General features: G+C 38.3%; 4 protein-coding genes across 4 annotated transcripts; 3 read left to right on the top strand and 1 right to left on the bottom strand.

Annotated features, from left to right (window-relative positions):
- Positions 1 to 570: 570 nt before the first annotated feature.
- Positions 571 to 2,114, top strand: LOC132625929 (E3 ubiquitin-protein ligase PUB22-like). Its single transcript, XM_060340582.1, has one exon. The coding sequence runs from the start codon at positions 745 to 747 to the stop codon at positions 1,963 to 1,965; it is 1,221 nt and encodes a 406-aa protein (XP_060196565.1). The 5' UTR covers positions 571 to 744; the 3' UTR covers positions 1,966 to 2,114.
- An 834-nt stretch (positions 2,115 to 2,948) lies between these two features.
- LOC132624707 (uncharacterized) lies at positions 2,949 to 3,731 on the top strand. Its single transcript, XM_060339446.1, has one exon. The coding sequence runs from the start codon at positions 2,949 to 2,951 to the stop codon at positions 3,729 to 3,731; it is 783 nt and encodes a 260-aa protein (XP_060195429.1).
- A 7,883-nt stretch (positions 3,732 to 11,614) lies between these two features.
- Positions 11,615 to 12,695, bottom strand: LOC132624699 (E3 ubiquitin-protein ligase PUB22-like; the record flags this gene model as incomplete). The annotated part of the gene is made up of 1 exon (XM_060339442.1): positions 11,615 to 12,695. A coding segment is annotated over one exon (1,053 nt), but the record flags the coding sequence as incomplete, so codon positions are not given.
- Positions 12,696 to 12,894: 199 nt separating this feature from the next.
- On the top strand, positions 12,895 to 13,491 carry LOC132624689 (dof zinc finger protein DOF3.5-like). Its single transcript, XM_060339432.1, has one exon. The coding sequence runs from the start codon at positions 12,895 to 12,897 to the stop codon at positions 13,489 to 13,491; it is 597 nt and encodes a 198-aa protein (XP_060195415.1).
- The last annotated feature ends 1,711 nt before the right edge of the window (positions 13,492 to 15,202 follow it).

The raw sequence follows: 15,202 nt of genomic DNA, 5'->3' as shown, positions 1-15,202 counted from the left end.
GAGTCTCCCGGAAATAACCTCTCTATTTTCCCAAAGTAGAGGTAAGGTCTGCCTACATATTACCCTTCTTAGACACCAATTGTGAAATTATACTAAGTATGTTGTTATTATTTTTTTACATTTGAAATAGTTTTTCTTGAATTTTTTTTATAGCTTAAATGACCTATATTTATAATCACGTAAATTAAATGTATGAAATCTATCAACATAATTCCTTTTTTAATTTCATGCTCAATTAAATTACGCTACACAGGTGAGAGTAGTTGTTTTTGTCGGCAAGTGTCGCTCTCTTACACTAAAAAAACACGAGTTATTATACAGAGAAGAAAACTAAATATGTATTTTGATTTTTTCTAGATAGAGAAAGTCAAAATGTGTTCTCTTTTTTTACGTACATGCACTTGTCCAGTCGGCCAATATACATTATGGATTATTTCCTCGAGCTCTTAAAAGTATATTAAATTATAAAACACACCCTTGGAAAAGTCTTTGTCCTGTTTAATTTAACGTGTTTTCACTTTAAAAATCTCTTTCTATTTTCCGACTCGTATATAAAACCAGAACCAAACCCTCTCATTCTTCAAACCAATTCACTACTTATCTTCTCTCTAAGTCTCAACAAAGCTTCAACTAATTATTCTTCATCTACTTAAAAGAGACCACTTGATTCTCATATATATTTGCATCTTTCTTGGATTCTCGGATTCTCCTTCTTTGAATCTTGAAGTTTCCCAAAATAAACAAATGGAAGAAATTCAAGTACCTCCTTATTTTATTTGTCCAATTTCTCTAGAGATGATGAAAGACCCCGTTACGATCTCAACCGGAATAACATATGATCGAGAAAACATCGAAAAATGGATATTTTCCAACAAGAATAACACTTGCCCAGCCACCAAACAGTCCCTCACAGGCATAGAGTTGACCCCAAACGTCACTCTCCGACGATTAATCCAATCGTGGTGCACTCTCAACGCTTCCCATGGTATCGAACGGTTCCCTACTCCGAGGCCTCCAGTCAACAAACCCCAAATCATAAAGCTCCTCAAAGAAGCGAAATCATCTAAAATGCAAATGCAATCCCTCAAGACCCTAAAATCCATCGCCTCTGAGAACGACGCTAACAAACGCTGCATGGAATCCGCGGGAGCAGCAGAGTTTTTGGCTTCTATTATAAATAATACGAATGAAGTGTTAGACGAAGAGGGCTTTACGAGTACTAAAGACGAAGCGCTAAGCATCCTTTACCAACTCAAATTATCCGAACATGGATTGAGGTCACTCATCACGAGTGGAAGCAGCGAGTTCATCGAGTCGATGACACGTGTCATGCAACGAGGGAGCTACGAGTCTAGGGCTTACGCGGTGATGCTAATGAAAGACATGTTCGAAGCATCCACACCAACTCTAATTTTTAGCTTGAAGCAAGAATTCTTCATCCAAGTGGTTCAAGTCTTGAGGGATGAGATCTCTCAAAAGGCGACTAAAGCATCATTGCAAATGCTAGTGCACACGTGTCCGTTTGGGAGGAACAGAGTGAAAGCAGCAGAGGCAGGAGCTGTTAGGGTTTTGGTGGATCTTCTACTCGATTCATCGGAGAAAAGGGCTTGTGAATTGATGCTAATTTTGCTGGATCAAATTTGTCAGAGTGCCGAAGGGAGAGCTGAACTATTGAAGCATGCCGGAGGATTAGCCATTGTTTCCAAGAAAATCCTTAGGGTTTCTAAAGTAGGGAGTGAAAGGGCTATCAAGATTCTATATTCAATCTCAAAGTTTTCAGCAACACCAAGTGTTGTTCAAGAGATGTTGAGTTTGGGTGTGGTGGCAAAGCTTTGTTTGGTGCTTCAAGTTGATTGTGGAAGTAAGGCTAAGGATAGAGCTAGAGAAATTCTCAAATTTCATGCAAAGGCATGGAGGAGTTCTCCTTGTATACCTATGAATTTATTATCTTCGTATCCATTTTAAGAATTAGGCTCAAAAGAGCAAACAATTGTTAGATAGAAATAGTAAACACAAGAACAAAAAATACAGTGGATTGATTTTTGTGTACATAATTTATTCTTTTCAGAAAAATAGAAAAAAAGGGACAAAATAGTCCATGAATTTAATGTTCATATCCATCTTCAACTTTTGTTCGTTGCTATATATTCATCAAGACACTTTGTTTTCTTTAATGATTTTTGGTATCCCTGCCCATTGATTTTATTTCTTGATATCACTCTAATGAAAAAGGAAAAAAAAAATAGGGAAAATAAGAAATAAAACAAAGCCAAAAAAGATATATACTACCACTATTTAATTTTATGTGATTTAGGGTTTTCTTCATTTATTATTTATTTTCCAAAGATAGGTAGTATACATTAATACACTTATTCACGTACTTATATTCTTAACCAACCACCAATATTCATATTTTCACACGGAAAGTGATCTTCCATTATTTAATAAAGTCTCTGAGTTCCTTAGCACTACTTATCTAACGCTCTTTCTCGTGTTCTACGTACTATTAGAATGAATTATACCATTTTTCTATTTTATGTTGTCTTTTTTGTTAAGCTATATATGTAAATATATATTCTGTTATTGTTTTTAGTATTGTATATATTTAGTTACCTATTTAGTAGCCCTAGATGAAGCCTAATTATAGGCGATACATACTGTATATATTCTAGGTCTTGAATGGAAAACAGGGAGGAAAATATTCTATTATGGTATCAGATTTCTAGGGCATATTTTTTTCTCTCTTCCGTAGCCCCCTCTCCTCTTCCCTAGCCGTCCCTTTCTTCTTCTTCTTCTTCTTCTTCTTCTTCTTCTTCTTCTTCTTCTTCTTCTTCTTCTTCTTCTTCATTTTTATCCTTCTTCTCACCGCCATGTCTGATTCAAAGGGCTCGTTCCATCCGGCTCTCGCGGTGTCTAATATCCGCAACCATATCTCCATAACTCTTGAAATGGAGAATGTTCAATACTCGACATGGGCGGAGCTTTTCAAAATTACCGCACGTTCTCACAAGGTCCTTCACCATATTATTCCTCCTGCTAATGGCAAGGCGAAGGTCCTTTCTATTGAGGATGAAAAGGAATTGTGGTCGACTCTTGACGCTACGGTTCTCTCTTGGATTTATGCTACCATCTCCAATGATCTTTTGCATACAATCATTGAACCTGATGCTACGACCATGGATGCTTGGAACCGGTTACGTGATATTTTCCAAGACAACAAAAATTCCCGTGTGGTAACCTTAGAGGCCGAATTCTCCAATACTAAAATGGAGAATTTTCCAAATGCATCGGCCTATTGTCAGCATCTCAAGACAATCGCTAATCAGTTGGAAAATGTTGGAGCACCGGTATCGGAAAATAGGCTCGTCATTCAACTTGTTTCCGGCCTTACTCGAGCCTATAGGGGTGTGGGGACATTGATACGACAAAGTGATCCTTTACTTCTATTTTATCAGGCTCGTTCGATGCTTACACTCGAGGAGGACGGATTGGCGAAGGAGGCTGCCACGGGCTCCGAATCTGCAATGGTGGCTGCCTCGCATTCAGATGTTGATGATGGATTCTCTTATTCGGATCAATCACAGGGCCGAGGAAAACAATCCAGCAACCGGAAAAATGGTGGTCGGAAGTCTAGCAGTGCTGGTCGTGGTTCCGGCGGTTCCAAGCATGGCCGTGGTGGTGGCCAGAAACAGCAGTTGTCGGGACAGCAGCCGCAGCAGCAGCAGCAGTGACCGAATCAGAGTACATGGGGAAATTTCCCACCTTAGGCTTGGATGTCATCGTGGGCAGTCCCTCCTTGCCCGTATCCAACACAAGGGTGGGCTCGTGGTACAGCAGCCCAAAAACAGCAGCAGCAGCCCGGGATCCTTGGGCCGCGTCCTCAGCGGGCATTTGTGGCAAACCCGAATGGTCAGTCCGCTTTCTACTCTCCTACAAACATCGAAGCGACAATGCATACTATGTCTCTCAATCCACCCGATCTGTCGTGGTACATGGACACCAGAGCTACTTCTCATATGACATCCTCTAATGGTAATTTCTCGTCTTATTTTGATGTGAGCAATCATAATAGTGGTATTATTGTCGGTAATGATCATTCTATTCCAATTCGTGGTTATGGTCATACTTGTTTGCCTTCCCCTAGTCCTCCCTTATCCCTAAATAATGTTCTTCATGCTCCCAAAATTATCAAAAATCTCATTTCAGTTAGAAAATTCACTACTGATAATAATGTGACTGTTGAGTTTGATCCTTTTGGGTTTTCTGTGAAGGATTTTCGGACGGGGATGCCAATAATGAGGTGTGATAGCCGGGGTGACCTTTATCCTCTTACCACTTCTATTAACAATCAAGCTCTCCGCTCAACCTTTGCAGCCATCTCTCCTAAACTTTGGCATGATCGATTGGGTCATCCGAGTGCTCCTATCTTAGATGCTCTTAGGCTCAATAAAAACATTGATTGTAATCGGGGTTCTAGTTCTAGTATTTGTCAATCTTGTTTTTTCGGAAAACATATTAAGTTGCCATTTGGTTCTTCAACTTCAAGCACTTCTATGCCTTTTGATATTATTCATAGTGATATTTGGACATCACCTATTTTGAGTTCTATGGGACACCGATATTATGTTTTATTATTGGATGATTATTCTAATTATTTGTGGACTTTTCCGTTGGTTAGAAAATCGGATGTGTTTGATAAATTCTTAATTTTTGAAGCCCACATACTCACCCAATTTGAACGTAATATCAAAAATGTGCAATGTGACAATGGGAGGGAGTTTGACAATGGTCTGTTTTGGGATTTTTGTAAAACTAATGGCATGTACTTCCGTCTTTCTTGCCCTCATACTTCGTCTCAAAATGGTAAAACCGAACAGAAAACTCGTACTATAAATAATATCACTCGTACTCTTCTGGCTCATGCATCCCTTCCTCCCTCTTATTGGCATCATGCTTTACAAATGACTACATATCTTCTTAATATTTTTCCGAGCAAGCTTTTGGGAAATCTATCTCCTCTACAAATTCTATACCAAAGGGTTCCCTCATATTCTCACATTCGGGTATTTGGTTGCTTATGCTATCCCTTAATTCCGTCCACTACTATCAATAAATTGCAACCCCGGTCTACTCCATGTGTATTTTTGGGTTATCCTTCGAATCATCGTGGCTACAAATGTTATGATTTATCTTCCAATAAAATTATTATTTGTCGTCATGTGGTATTTGATGAACATGTTTTCCCATTTGCAAAGTTGCATACCCCTTCTTCTAATGCTTATGATTTTTTGTGTGATAACATTTCTCCTTATACTCTTCATCACATACAAAATCAATCGAATGCCTTGGACGGTCACCAGTCTGCCCAACGGCCTGAACAAATGGCCCAAACTCAACTTGGTGGCCAAGATCCCACCACCTCACCTCCTCTTTTGAGCCCAGATTCCACCGTTTCTCCTTCCTCAACAAGCCAAACCAGCTCCCCTATCTCTCTAAGCCCAAATCCTACTCCTCTACATGCATCCGTGCCCCAACAGCCAACATCTACTTCATCCCACACAATTCGGCCGTCCATGGTAACCCGAAGTCAAATGGGCATTTTTAAGCCAAATAAAAAATATGCTCTGCAGGCTTCGGTTACTCGTTCTCCCTTGCCCCATAACCCGGTCGAGGCCCTTCGTGACCCGAATTGGAAAATGGCCATGGATGATGAATATGATGCTCTCATTAAAAATAAGACGTGGGAGTTGGTACCCCGTCCACCTGATGTGAATGTTATTCGTTCTATGTGGATTTTTGCTCATAAAGAAAAATCTAATGGTGTTTTTGAGAGGCATAAAGCCCGTCTTGTAGGTGATGGGAAAAATCCGCAGGTTGGCATTGATTGTGGCGAAACGATTAGCCCGGTGGTGAAACCGGCTACGATTCGTACGTTTCTTTCTCTCTTTCAAAAGCATGGCCAATTCATCAGTTGGATGTGAAAAATGCTTTTCTTCATGGTGAGCTACAAGAAACAGTGTATATGCACCAACCATTGGGTTATCGGGATCGTAACCATCCGAATTATGTATGTCTTTTGCGAAAGTCATTATATGGTCTTAAGCAGGCACCCCGTGCATGGTATAAGCAGTTTGCTGACTATGTCATTTCTCTTGGTTTCTCAAATAGCAAATGTGATAACTCATTGTTTATTTATCGCAAGGGGACTGACGTGGCTTATATCTTGTTGTATGTTGATGATATAATCCTGACTGCTTCTTCTAATGCTCTCCGTGTGTTTATAATGGGTCTTCTTAGCTCGGAATTTGCTATGAAAGATCTTGGTCCGTTGAATTATTTTCTTGGCATTGCCGTGTCCCGACATAAGGGAGGTATGTTTCTTTCTTTCACAGCGCAAGTATGCCGAACAAATAACTGAGCGGGCCAGAATGGCCTCATGCAAGTTATCTCCTACTCCTGTTGACACAAAGGAAAAGGTTAGTGCTACTTCTAGTGCTACCTATGAGGATCCCACTCTTTATAGGAGTCTTGCCGGAGCTCTACAGTATCTTACATTCACCCAACCGGATATTTCTTATGCTGTTCAACAAGTGTGCTTACATATGCATGATCCGAGAGTTGACCATATGCAAGCTCTAAAGCGCATTATCCGGTACCTTTAAGGTACGCTTGATCATGGCCTCCATCTCTATTCATCTTCGATATCATCTCTTGTATCTTATACTGATGCTGATTGGGGTGGTTGCCCGGATACAAGACGTTCTACCTCTGGTTATTGTGTATTTTTGGGTGATAATTTGATTTCTTGGTCCTCCAAAAGACAACCTACTCTCTCTCAGTCGAGTGCTGAGGCTGAGTATCGCGGTGTAGCAAATGCAGTAGCCGAATCCTGTTGGTTACGAAATTTGCTATTGGAGCTACATTGTCCGATTCGAAAGGCTACAATTGTTTATTTTGACAATGTTAGTGCAATTTATTTATCGGGTAATCCAGTGCAACATCAACGTACCAAGCATATTGAGATGGATATTCACTTTGTACGGGAAAAGGTTGCCCGTGGATAGGTTCGAGTTCTTCATGTTCCATCACGATATCAAATTGCGGATATTTTTAGTAAGGGTCTTCCGCGTGTTCTGTTTGAAGATTTTCGGGACAGTCTCAATGTCCGTCAACTTCCCGCTTCGACTGCGGGGGTGTGTTAAGCTATATATGTAAATATATATTCTGTTATTGTTTTTAGTATTGTATATATTTAGTTACCTATTTAGTAGCCCTAGATGAAGCCTAATTATAGGCGATACATACTATATACATTCTAGGTCTTGAATGGAAAACAGGGAGGAAAATATTCTATTATTTTTGTTGTGACGACATAGGAGAATTTCCAAGAAAATGCCACGCGGAGCGTGTCACAAGATATATCGCTCTCGGATTTCTTACAGTAAGACAATGCACTAGTAAGCCCCAGTGTGGTGGCGTATGAGTTGTGCTATAAAACTAAGTTGTTTACCTTGTAGACAATGAATATGTACGGTTTAATTATGAAAATTGTAATTCATGAGGTGTAGTTTCAATGTTTCAAATTGTTTGTTAATCAAAGCTCTCTACAAAAAGTTATGATTTTCTTAATCAAAAGGTTGCAGAAGCGGAGCTTGAGTATCAACTAGTCCCTCCAAATTTTATATTTGTCTTAAAACCCCATTAAATATGCACACATTATTAATTCAGAATTCAGTAACTTTATAAAATTAGAATTCAAAGCTCATAAACCGTAACTCTTGACTCCGCCTATAAAGGGTGGCAGTGAAGTCTAACCCATAATGTTCCCCGTCGCGGTTTTATCCACGAACAATATTAAGCACATCTCAAAAACCATGTATGAAATTCGTTAGGCGGATACAAAAACGCAATATTGAAGTCCCCGGAACAAAGAAATTTCAAATAGAGAGCAGTTTCTTCCTAAATTAGTAGTGTGACGCAAATTTAGATTAGTCGAACTAATTATTCCGTATATCAAATAATTAACCGAAGATATAATTCTCAATCCATTTCCGTTTTAAGACAGGGATATACATAGTCAAAATCATAAAACTAGAACTCTCACCACAGAGCATTAATTTGAAAGCATAATAATTAGGCAGATAACTCGCGGAGAGGACGACGTGAACTTTTCCCAAACAAGATAATTAATGCAATGTATCTAAAGTAAATGAGCCTTTATTATTTGAAACTTCTTTTAGACACTTTAATATTTGTGGACAGATATAAGTACAACAAGTCTACTGAAAGAAAGTAAGCATCAAGATTCAAGTGGTTGAGCTTTGAATGTCATTATATTGGACATTTGGACTTTAAATCTTAGCCGCTAATTTGATGATCCTGAATTCTCCAGACGAGTTTCGAAGTATAATGTATATTTGCGTGAACTTACTTGACTTTTCTAATTAATTGAAGCCATCATTATTGGATAATTTGCCTCTTGGATATTTACCAACTACCAAGTGCTCATGATTCTTTTTTTTTTCTTTTTTCTTTTTTCTTTCGCTTAAAGTGCTCGTGATTTCAACTTGGACCATTTTAGCAATTTTGTGAGTAATTTTCAATACAGAGATAAATCTAAGCTTTTTAACTAAAAGAAGAAAAAGTTATGAGAAGAAAGAGGACTATTATACTTATGTTTTTGTTTTTTACAATATTTTCGTTATAAATTCATATCTAAATCTCTCTTCTTCTTTTTTCGAATTAAATCGAGAGGACGTGGATAAGTTAACAAAATCTGGCGTAAGTTAACGTACGTGATGTAAACAAACTCTGAAATGCATCTGCATCTCTTAATTATCAAATATAATCTTTCATTGACTAAATAGGTATATTCCCTTTATTACATTTCAAGTTTTCTAATTACTTAATTATAACCATAATTTAATAAATATTTTTATCAGTTTTAGATTATTGAAATTTTCTTATCATTTTTTCCTGTCATTTCTTTTCGGTCATTCCACTCTGAAATATAGTAAAATCAGGTAAAATCCCTCTGATCTCTTCTTTGAAGTAGTTGTTGGGTGTGCGAACAAAGTACCACATTGGTAGCTGAAAAGAAAAAGGAGCTATTTATAAGGAGTTGGATATTCTTAATGATGTGAGGCCTTTTGGAGAAAACCGTGCGAGCTTGGCCCAAAGCGGACAATATCACATCATGTTAAGAGTATCTTTGGACCGTTTTAGCCCAAAAACTGGTATCAGAGCCAATGGTTTGGCGGGCCGAGTATGAAGATGGCGGAGTGTGGTGTGGGGCCCGACTTAGTGCCTTTTGCCCGTCTATGGGCCGGTTTACAACCTTTACCCATAGCTAATTTGAAGACGCATACACAACCTTTGGGCTTCGGTGACCGTAAATACTCTGACGATGTGGGTGACACATTGACACGTTGAATCTCTGACCCGTAATGAGTCGTGTGGAATTTAGTTCGAGGGGGAGATTGTTGGGTGTGCGAACAAAGTACCACATTGGTAGCTGAAAAGAAAAAGGAGCTACTTATAAGGAGTTGGATACTCTTAATGATGTGAGGCCTTTTGGAGAAAATCGTGCGGGCTTGGCCCAAAGCGGACAATATCACATCATGTTAAGAGTATCTTTGGGCCGTTTTAGCCCAACAGTAGCTTTCCAATACCTTACGAAAATGCGTTAAAGATGAAATTGGTTCTTTGATTGGGGAAATAATACATAAATACCACCCAACATTAATTAGTTCTTTTCTTTTTCTACCTTAAATTAGTTCTTGATTTTTAAAAAGACACTTAAAGTTTGTGGGGGTCCTATAACCTGGCCTTTTGTAATTGTTCAAAATGGTATTAAACTATCGTTCATGCCATGTGGCAAGTAATTGACCGTGTTTGACCACGATACGAAAGCATATAGGTTTCATACTATGTAGCATGTATACACTATCAAAAAGTAGAAATAATATGACGACATTTATTTAGTGACAGTTGAAATAGATGTCAGAAAATAAAGAATTTCTTGATTTTATGAACAAATGTTGTAAAAACAGCGATATTTAATGCCAAATGCCGTAAATATATATACATTGCTTTCACTTCATTTATTATTTTATAAAGACTTGTCCCCAAGCTGCTAGGGATGGTGGATCGATAATGCTTGCTAGGTCCTCGTGACTCATTACTTACTGCTTCTTGCCAATTTTATATGGTTGCAATATGGTAGAGACTTGAGCTTTGTATTCCAGCTTTTTATAGGTAAGGTGAGCCGTTCAGTACTTTTATAGATGCTCCATGACTTAGTAATTAGTATGGGATATTAAAATTGGCCGATACATGAGATTAGATTGGCTTAACAATGAATGAGTTTAGAAACCCAATAAGCTCGACACACCATCAACCAGCCAGTCCAAACCAAGGATCAAACGAAAGGAGAACACAACAACAACATATCCAGTGTAATCCCACAAGTGGAGCGTCGGGAGGGTAGAGTGTCCGATAGACTCTCGGCTCAAAAGAAGTATAACAAAGAAGGTCGGATAAGAATTGACGGAAGTAAAAACGTCATGGCAGACGAAACAAAAGCACGTAAGTTTTAATTAATTTTCATGAATCTTCTTAGCAAGAATATAAACTCGATAAATATGGCTATAGAATAATAAGTTGTTTTCTTTTTCATTTCCAGAGGAGACTTCTGAATTCTATTCCACAAATGCGGCTCCCATTAATTGATTGAATGTGTTGAGACAGCAACCAAGGTCCAGTCTCTTTAATATACTGAATGTTCTCACAGCATTCCTGATTGGAACATCCAGCTATGTCCTATCTGTGAACATAACAGCCAATAATTTAAAAACAATTACAGTCAATAAATTTCTTTATTTAATTAATACTAGACAGTTGGAGACAAAAAAAAAAAAAGTAAAAATTTATATCACAAAAAAGGTTTTAACTAGAATAAATAGTACTGTAATTTCTTTTAATTTTATGTAGTCAGATATGGCTGCTTGGGAAATGTCAGACTATATATTATAAAAAAATATATGGAAGACTACCCTTCATGTACATGCGTATGGGTGGTCGGTTAGGAATTATAATTTTAATATTAGAATAGTTTTATTTCTTAATCTTCTTTTTTCGTACTTTTATAGAGTGACACATTTTTATATCTAGAAATAATTAATTTTACATCTTTTATTTTACCCTTAAGGAGAAGCTTTTATATAGCCATACAAATATTATGGCATCTTTAGTACGATAAATTCAAAAGTCTTTTTTATGTTTAAATTTTATACCGATCGATTTAAACTATGTCACATAAATGAAATTAAGGAACGGTACCTAATAACGGGTACGTGGCGGGAATTTCATATAGGAAACACATATCCTAAGAGGTCCATTACCAAAAAAAAAAAAAGTTCAGATACGAAAATAATTAGGAGATGGTAGAGCATAAACTGACAAAAACTTTAATTCTACTTTCTAACGAATTAATCACAATGTTGAAGATGGATATGAACAATTAAATTTCATGGACTATTTTGTCCAAATTGTTTTTCTAATTTCTGAAAAGAATAAATTATGTACACAAAAATCAATTACTATTTCTGCCTAAGCAATTTTTGCTCTTTTCATTCTAATTCCTAAAATGGATATGAAGATAATAGATTCATAGGTATACAAGGAGAATTCCTCCATGCCTTAGCATGAAATTTGAGAATTTCTCTAGCTCTATCCTTAGCCTTACTGCCACAATCAACTTGAAGTATCAAACAAAGCTTTGCCACCACACCCAAACTCAACATCTCTTGAACAACACTTGGTGTTGCTGAAAACTTCGAGATTGAATATAAAATCTTGATAGCTCTTTCACTCCCTATTTTAGAAACCCTAAGGATTTTCTTGGAAACAATGGATAATTCTCCGGCATGGTTCAATAGTTCAGCTCGACCTTCTGCAGTCTGACAAATTTGATCCAACAAAATTAGCATCAATTCACAAGCCCTTTTCTCCGATGAATCGAGCAGAAGATCCACCAAAACCCTAACTGCTTCTGCTGCTTTCCCTCTGTTCGTCCCAAACGGACACGCTTGCACTAGCACTTGCAATGATGCTTTAGTTGCCTTTGGAGAGATCTCATCCTTCAAGACTTGAATCACTTGAGTGAAGAATTCTTGCTTCAAGCTCAAAATTAGAGTTGGTGCGGATGCTTCGAACATGTCTTTCATTAGCATCACCGCGTAAGTCCTAGACTCGTAGCTCCCCCGTTGCATGACACGTGTCAACGACTCGATGAACTCGCCATTTACACTCATGATGAGTGACCTCAATCCATGTTCAGACAATTTGAGTTGGTAAAGGATGCTTAGCGCTTCGTGTTTAGTACTTGTGAAACCCACTTCATCCGATAATTCATTCGGATCATTTATAAGAGAGGATAAGAACTCTGCTGCCCTTGCAGATTCCATGCAGCGTTTGTTAGCGTCGTTCTCAGAAGTGATGGATCTAAGGGTCTTGAGAGATTTCATTTGCATTTTAGGCAATTTCGCTTCTTTGAGGAGCTTTATGATCTGGGGTTTGCAGACCGGAGGCCTCGGTGTAGGGAACCTTTCGATGCCATGGGAAGCATTGAGAGTGCACCATGATTGGATTAACCGCCGGAGAGTGACGTTTGGTGTTAATTCTATGCTTGTGAGTCAAACTATACCACAAAAATTGGTACAGATGAAGGAGAGCATATATATTTCAAGAAAATATAGTCCTATGGTCAACATTTTTCACTTCATTTGCTGGCAGCTCAAAGAGCAATGATATTCAAAGGAGGAAGATTTGGAAGAAGTAGAAGAAGAAGCTTGTTCCTACTATGCAAGAATATTAATCTTGTCTTAATATTAGATGGAAAGAGGGATATGGAAACCCAATGCTGAGTTAGCCCCAACATGCCCTCGTTGTGGTTCCACAAATACAAAATTTTGTTACTATAACAACTATAGTTTGACACAACCTAGATATTTTTGCAAAGGTTGTAGAAGGTATTGGACTAAAGGTGGTTCTTTAAGTAATGTTCCTGTTGGTGGTGGCTGCAGAAAAAGCAGGAGAGGTAAGTCTTCTTCTAGTACAATTCATCATCAACAACATGGCCTTATTTCAAGAAATTTGGGACATGAAGTTGTTTTAAATCCCTCTAATATTTATCATCATCGATCCACTAGTAATTCATTGGATCATGATCATCACGGTTCAAGCATTGATCTTGCTTTAGTCTATGTAAATTTCTTGAATAGTAATAATTCCAAGGCATCACAACCGGAGGGCCACCAGAATCTTGAACTGCCTTCTAATGATGATTTAATATTGCCTAATGATCGTCATCATCAAGAAGCAGTGCTTGTCACTCCACCATTCGAGTTTTCAAGCATGATAAACATGAAGTTCATGACTAGCAATTTAGGCCAAGAATCGCGATTAATTTGCGATGGTGATGGTGTTTAATTTAGTGGGATTCATGAGGAGAAGCAAAATATCATGAATCATAGTGATCTTCATGATCATCACTATGCAACCATGAATGTGAATGCCAATAATATTATCAACCATGATCAATTAAGCAACAATTATATGAGCAAACAACCTTGCAAAAACCAAGCTGTAAAAGTTAAAACGCTCTCCGTACTTTCCACCAAACGGTAACATCTAACGATAAACTTTCCCCTCTTTTGGGCGAGTGGTGCTCACGCACCAGCCGATGGGGACGCCGACAGGCCCTCAACCGGCGCGTCCTAGGGAGATAACTGCTCCTATTAGCTCTGCGAACCCAACAGGGGAAGAAATTTCCCTAAAACCTGATTATGCCTCTGCCCTAATTGTTCCTGCAAAACCCAAACCCATCGGAAGGAGACTGGGCGACCCGACGGTGCGAACCAAAGTCACCGCGCGTAATGAAGTTCCGGCGGTCGTTTTCCAATCCTCTGATTTCTATGGAGTTATGGATGAAAAGTGTAAGTACACTATTATAGGTAAGTTCCTTAGAACTCAACCTCAAATTGAAAGAATACGTTCGGTATTTGATGAAAAAATCAAGGTTAACTGAGAAGTGACGGTAGGTGCTTTTGATTATCGAACTGTTTTTATAGATGTTAAGAATGAGGAGGACCACCAAACTGTTTGGTTTAAACGATCCATTGAGGTGGATGGAATGGTCATGTGATTCCAAAAATGGTCACCAGATTTCTCTCCTAATGAGGACTCACCAGTGGTGCCGGTCTGGGTTCTTTTACATAATTTACCATTCCATTGCCACTTATGGCACTATGTCAAACAAAATTTGAGCCCAGTAGGGATACCTCTATCATTCGATAAAGCTACAGAGACCCGGGCTAGACCAAGCTTGGCTAAGGTTAGAGTCGAGGTTGACTTAACTAAACCTTTATTAAACCAAATCTGGATTGGTCTAGAAAACCTGAACACCCCTCTCAAAGGTTTCTATCAGAAACTCGATTATGAAGGAGTCCCTAAGTTTTTCAAACATTGTATGATATTGGGACATAACATTGCTCAATGTAGAGTGTGGGAAAAGCTGAAAGAAAAAAAGAAGGTGGCCAAAGAAAATTTGCAGGAAGAAACTGAGGCCAAAGCTGAGGAGAAACCAAATAAAAAGGAATCTGGAAGTGACAGTACCAACGTGGATTTCCAAGAAGAAAAAAACCCAACTACACCAGCAAATAGCTCTAGAAATGCTGCTACAAAGGCTGTCCCAGTAAACAGCAAGGAACAAGAGGAGGTTCTTAAACCTATAGGAATGATGGACGAAGTAAAGAGTAAAAATAAAGTTCTTACTATGGCAAACATAAGGGAACATGCAAAGAAAAAAAAGAATAAGAAGAGAAAAGAAGCGAGAAACCTGAAAGTGCAGAATATTACTAGCTTCAAAGAGCCGATGGAAAATGTAAGCAAGATCAAGGAGAAAAAACAAAAAAGCACCAGGACAGTAGTCAGCAAGAAGAAAACAACCCTCATGTTGAGATAGATGAAGATTTATATCCCCAAGCTCAACCGGATGAGGAAAGCAAAGTGGAGGAATCAAAAGACCTTGAAATCAACAAGACTGCTGTTTCTAGTAGCAAGCAGCATAATCATAACAGTACATATCCAGAGCACAACAGTCGTGAGCAAAGTCAAGAGCCAATCCAAGAGGTAGAACAAC

The sequence above is a fragment of the Lycium barbarum genome, chromosome 2, assembly GCF_019175385.1.
Source record: "Lycium barbarum isolate Lr01 chromosome 2, ASM1917538v2, whole genome shotgun sequence".
Lineage (NCBI taxonomy): Eukaryota > Viridiplantae > Streptophyta > Magnoliopsida > Solanales > Solanaceae > Lycium > Lycium barbarum.
The sequence above is the reverse complement of the archived record's forward strand: the minus strand, read 5'-3'. Positions and strand labels throughout refer to the sequence as shown.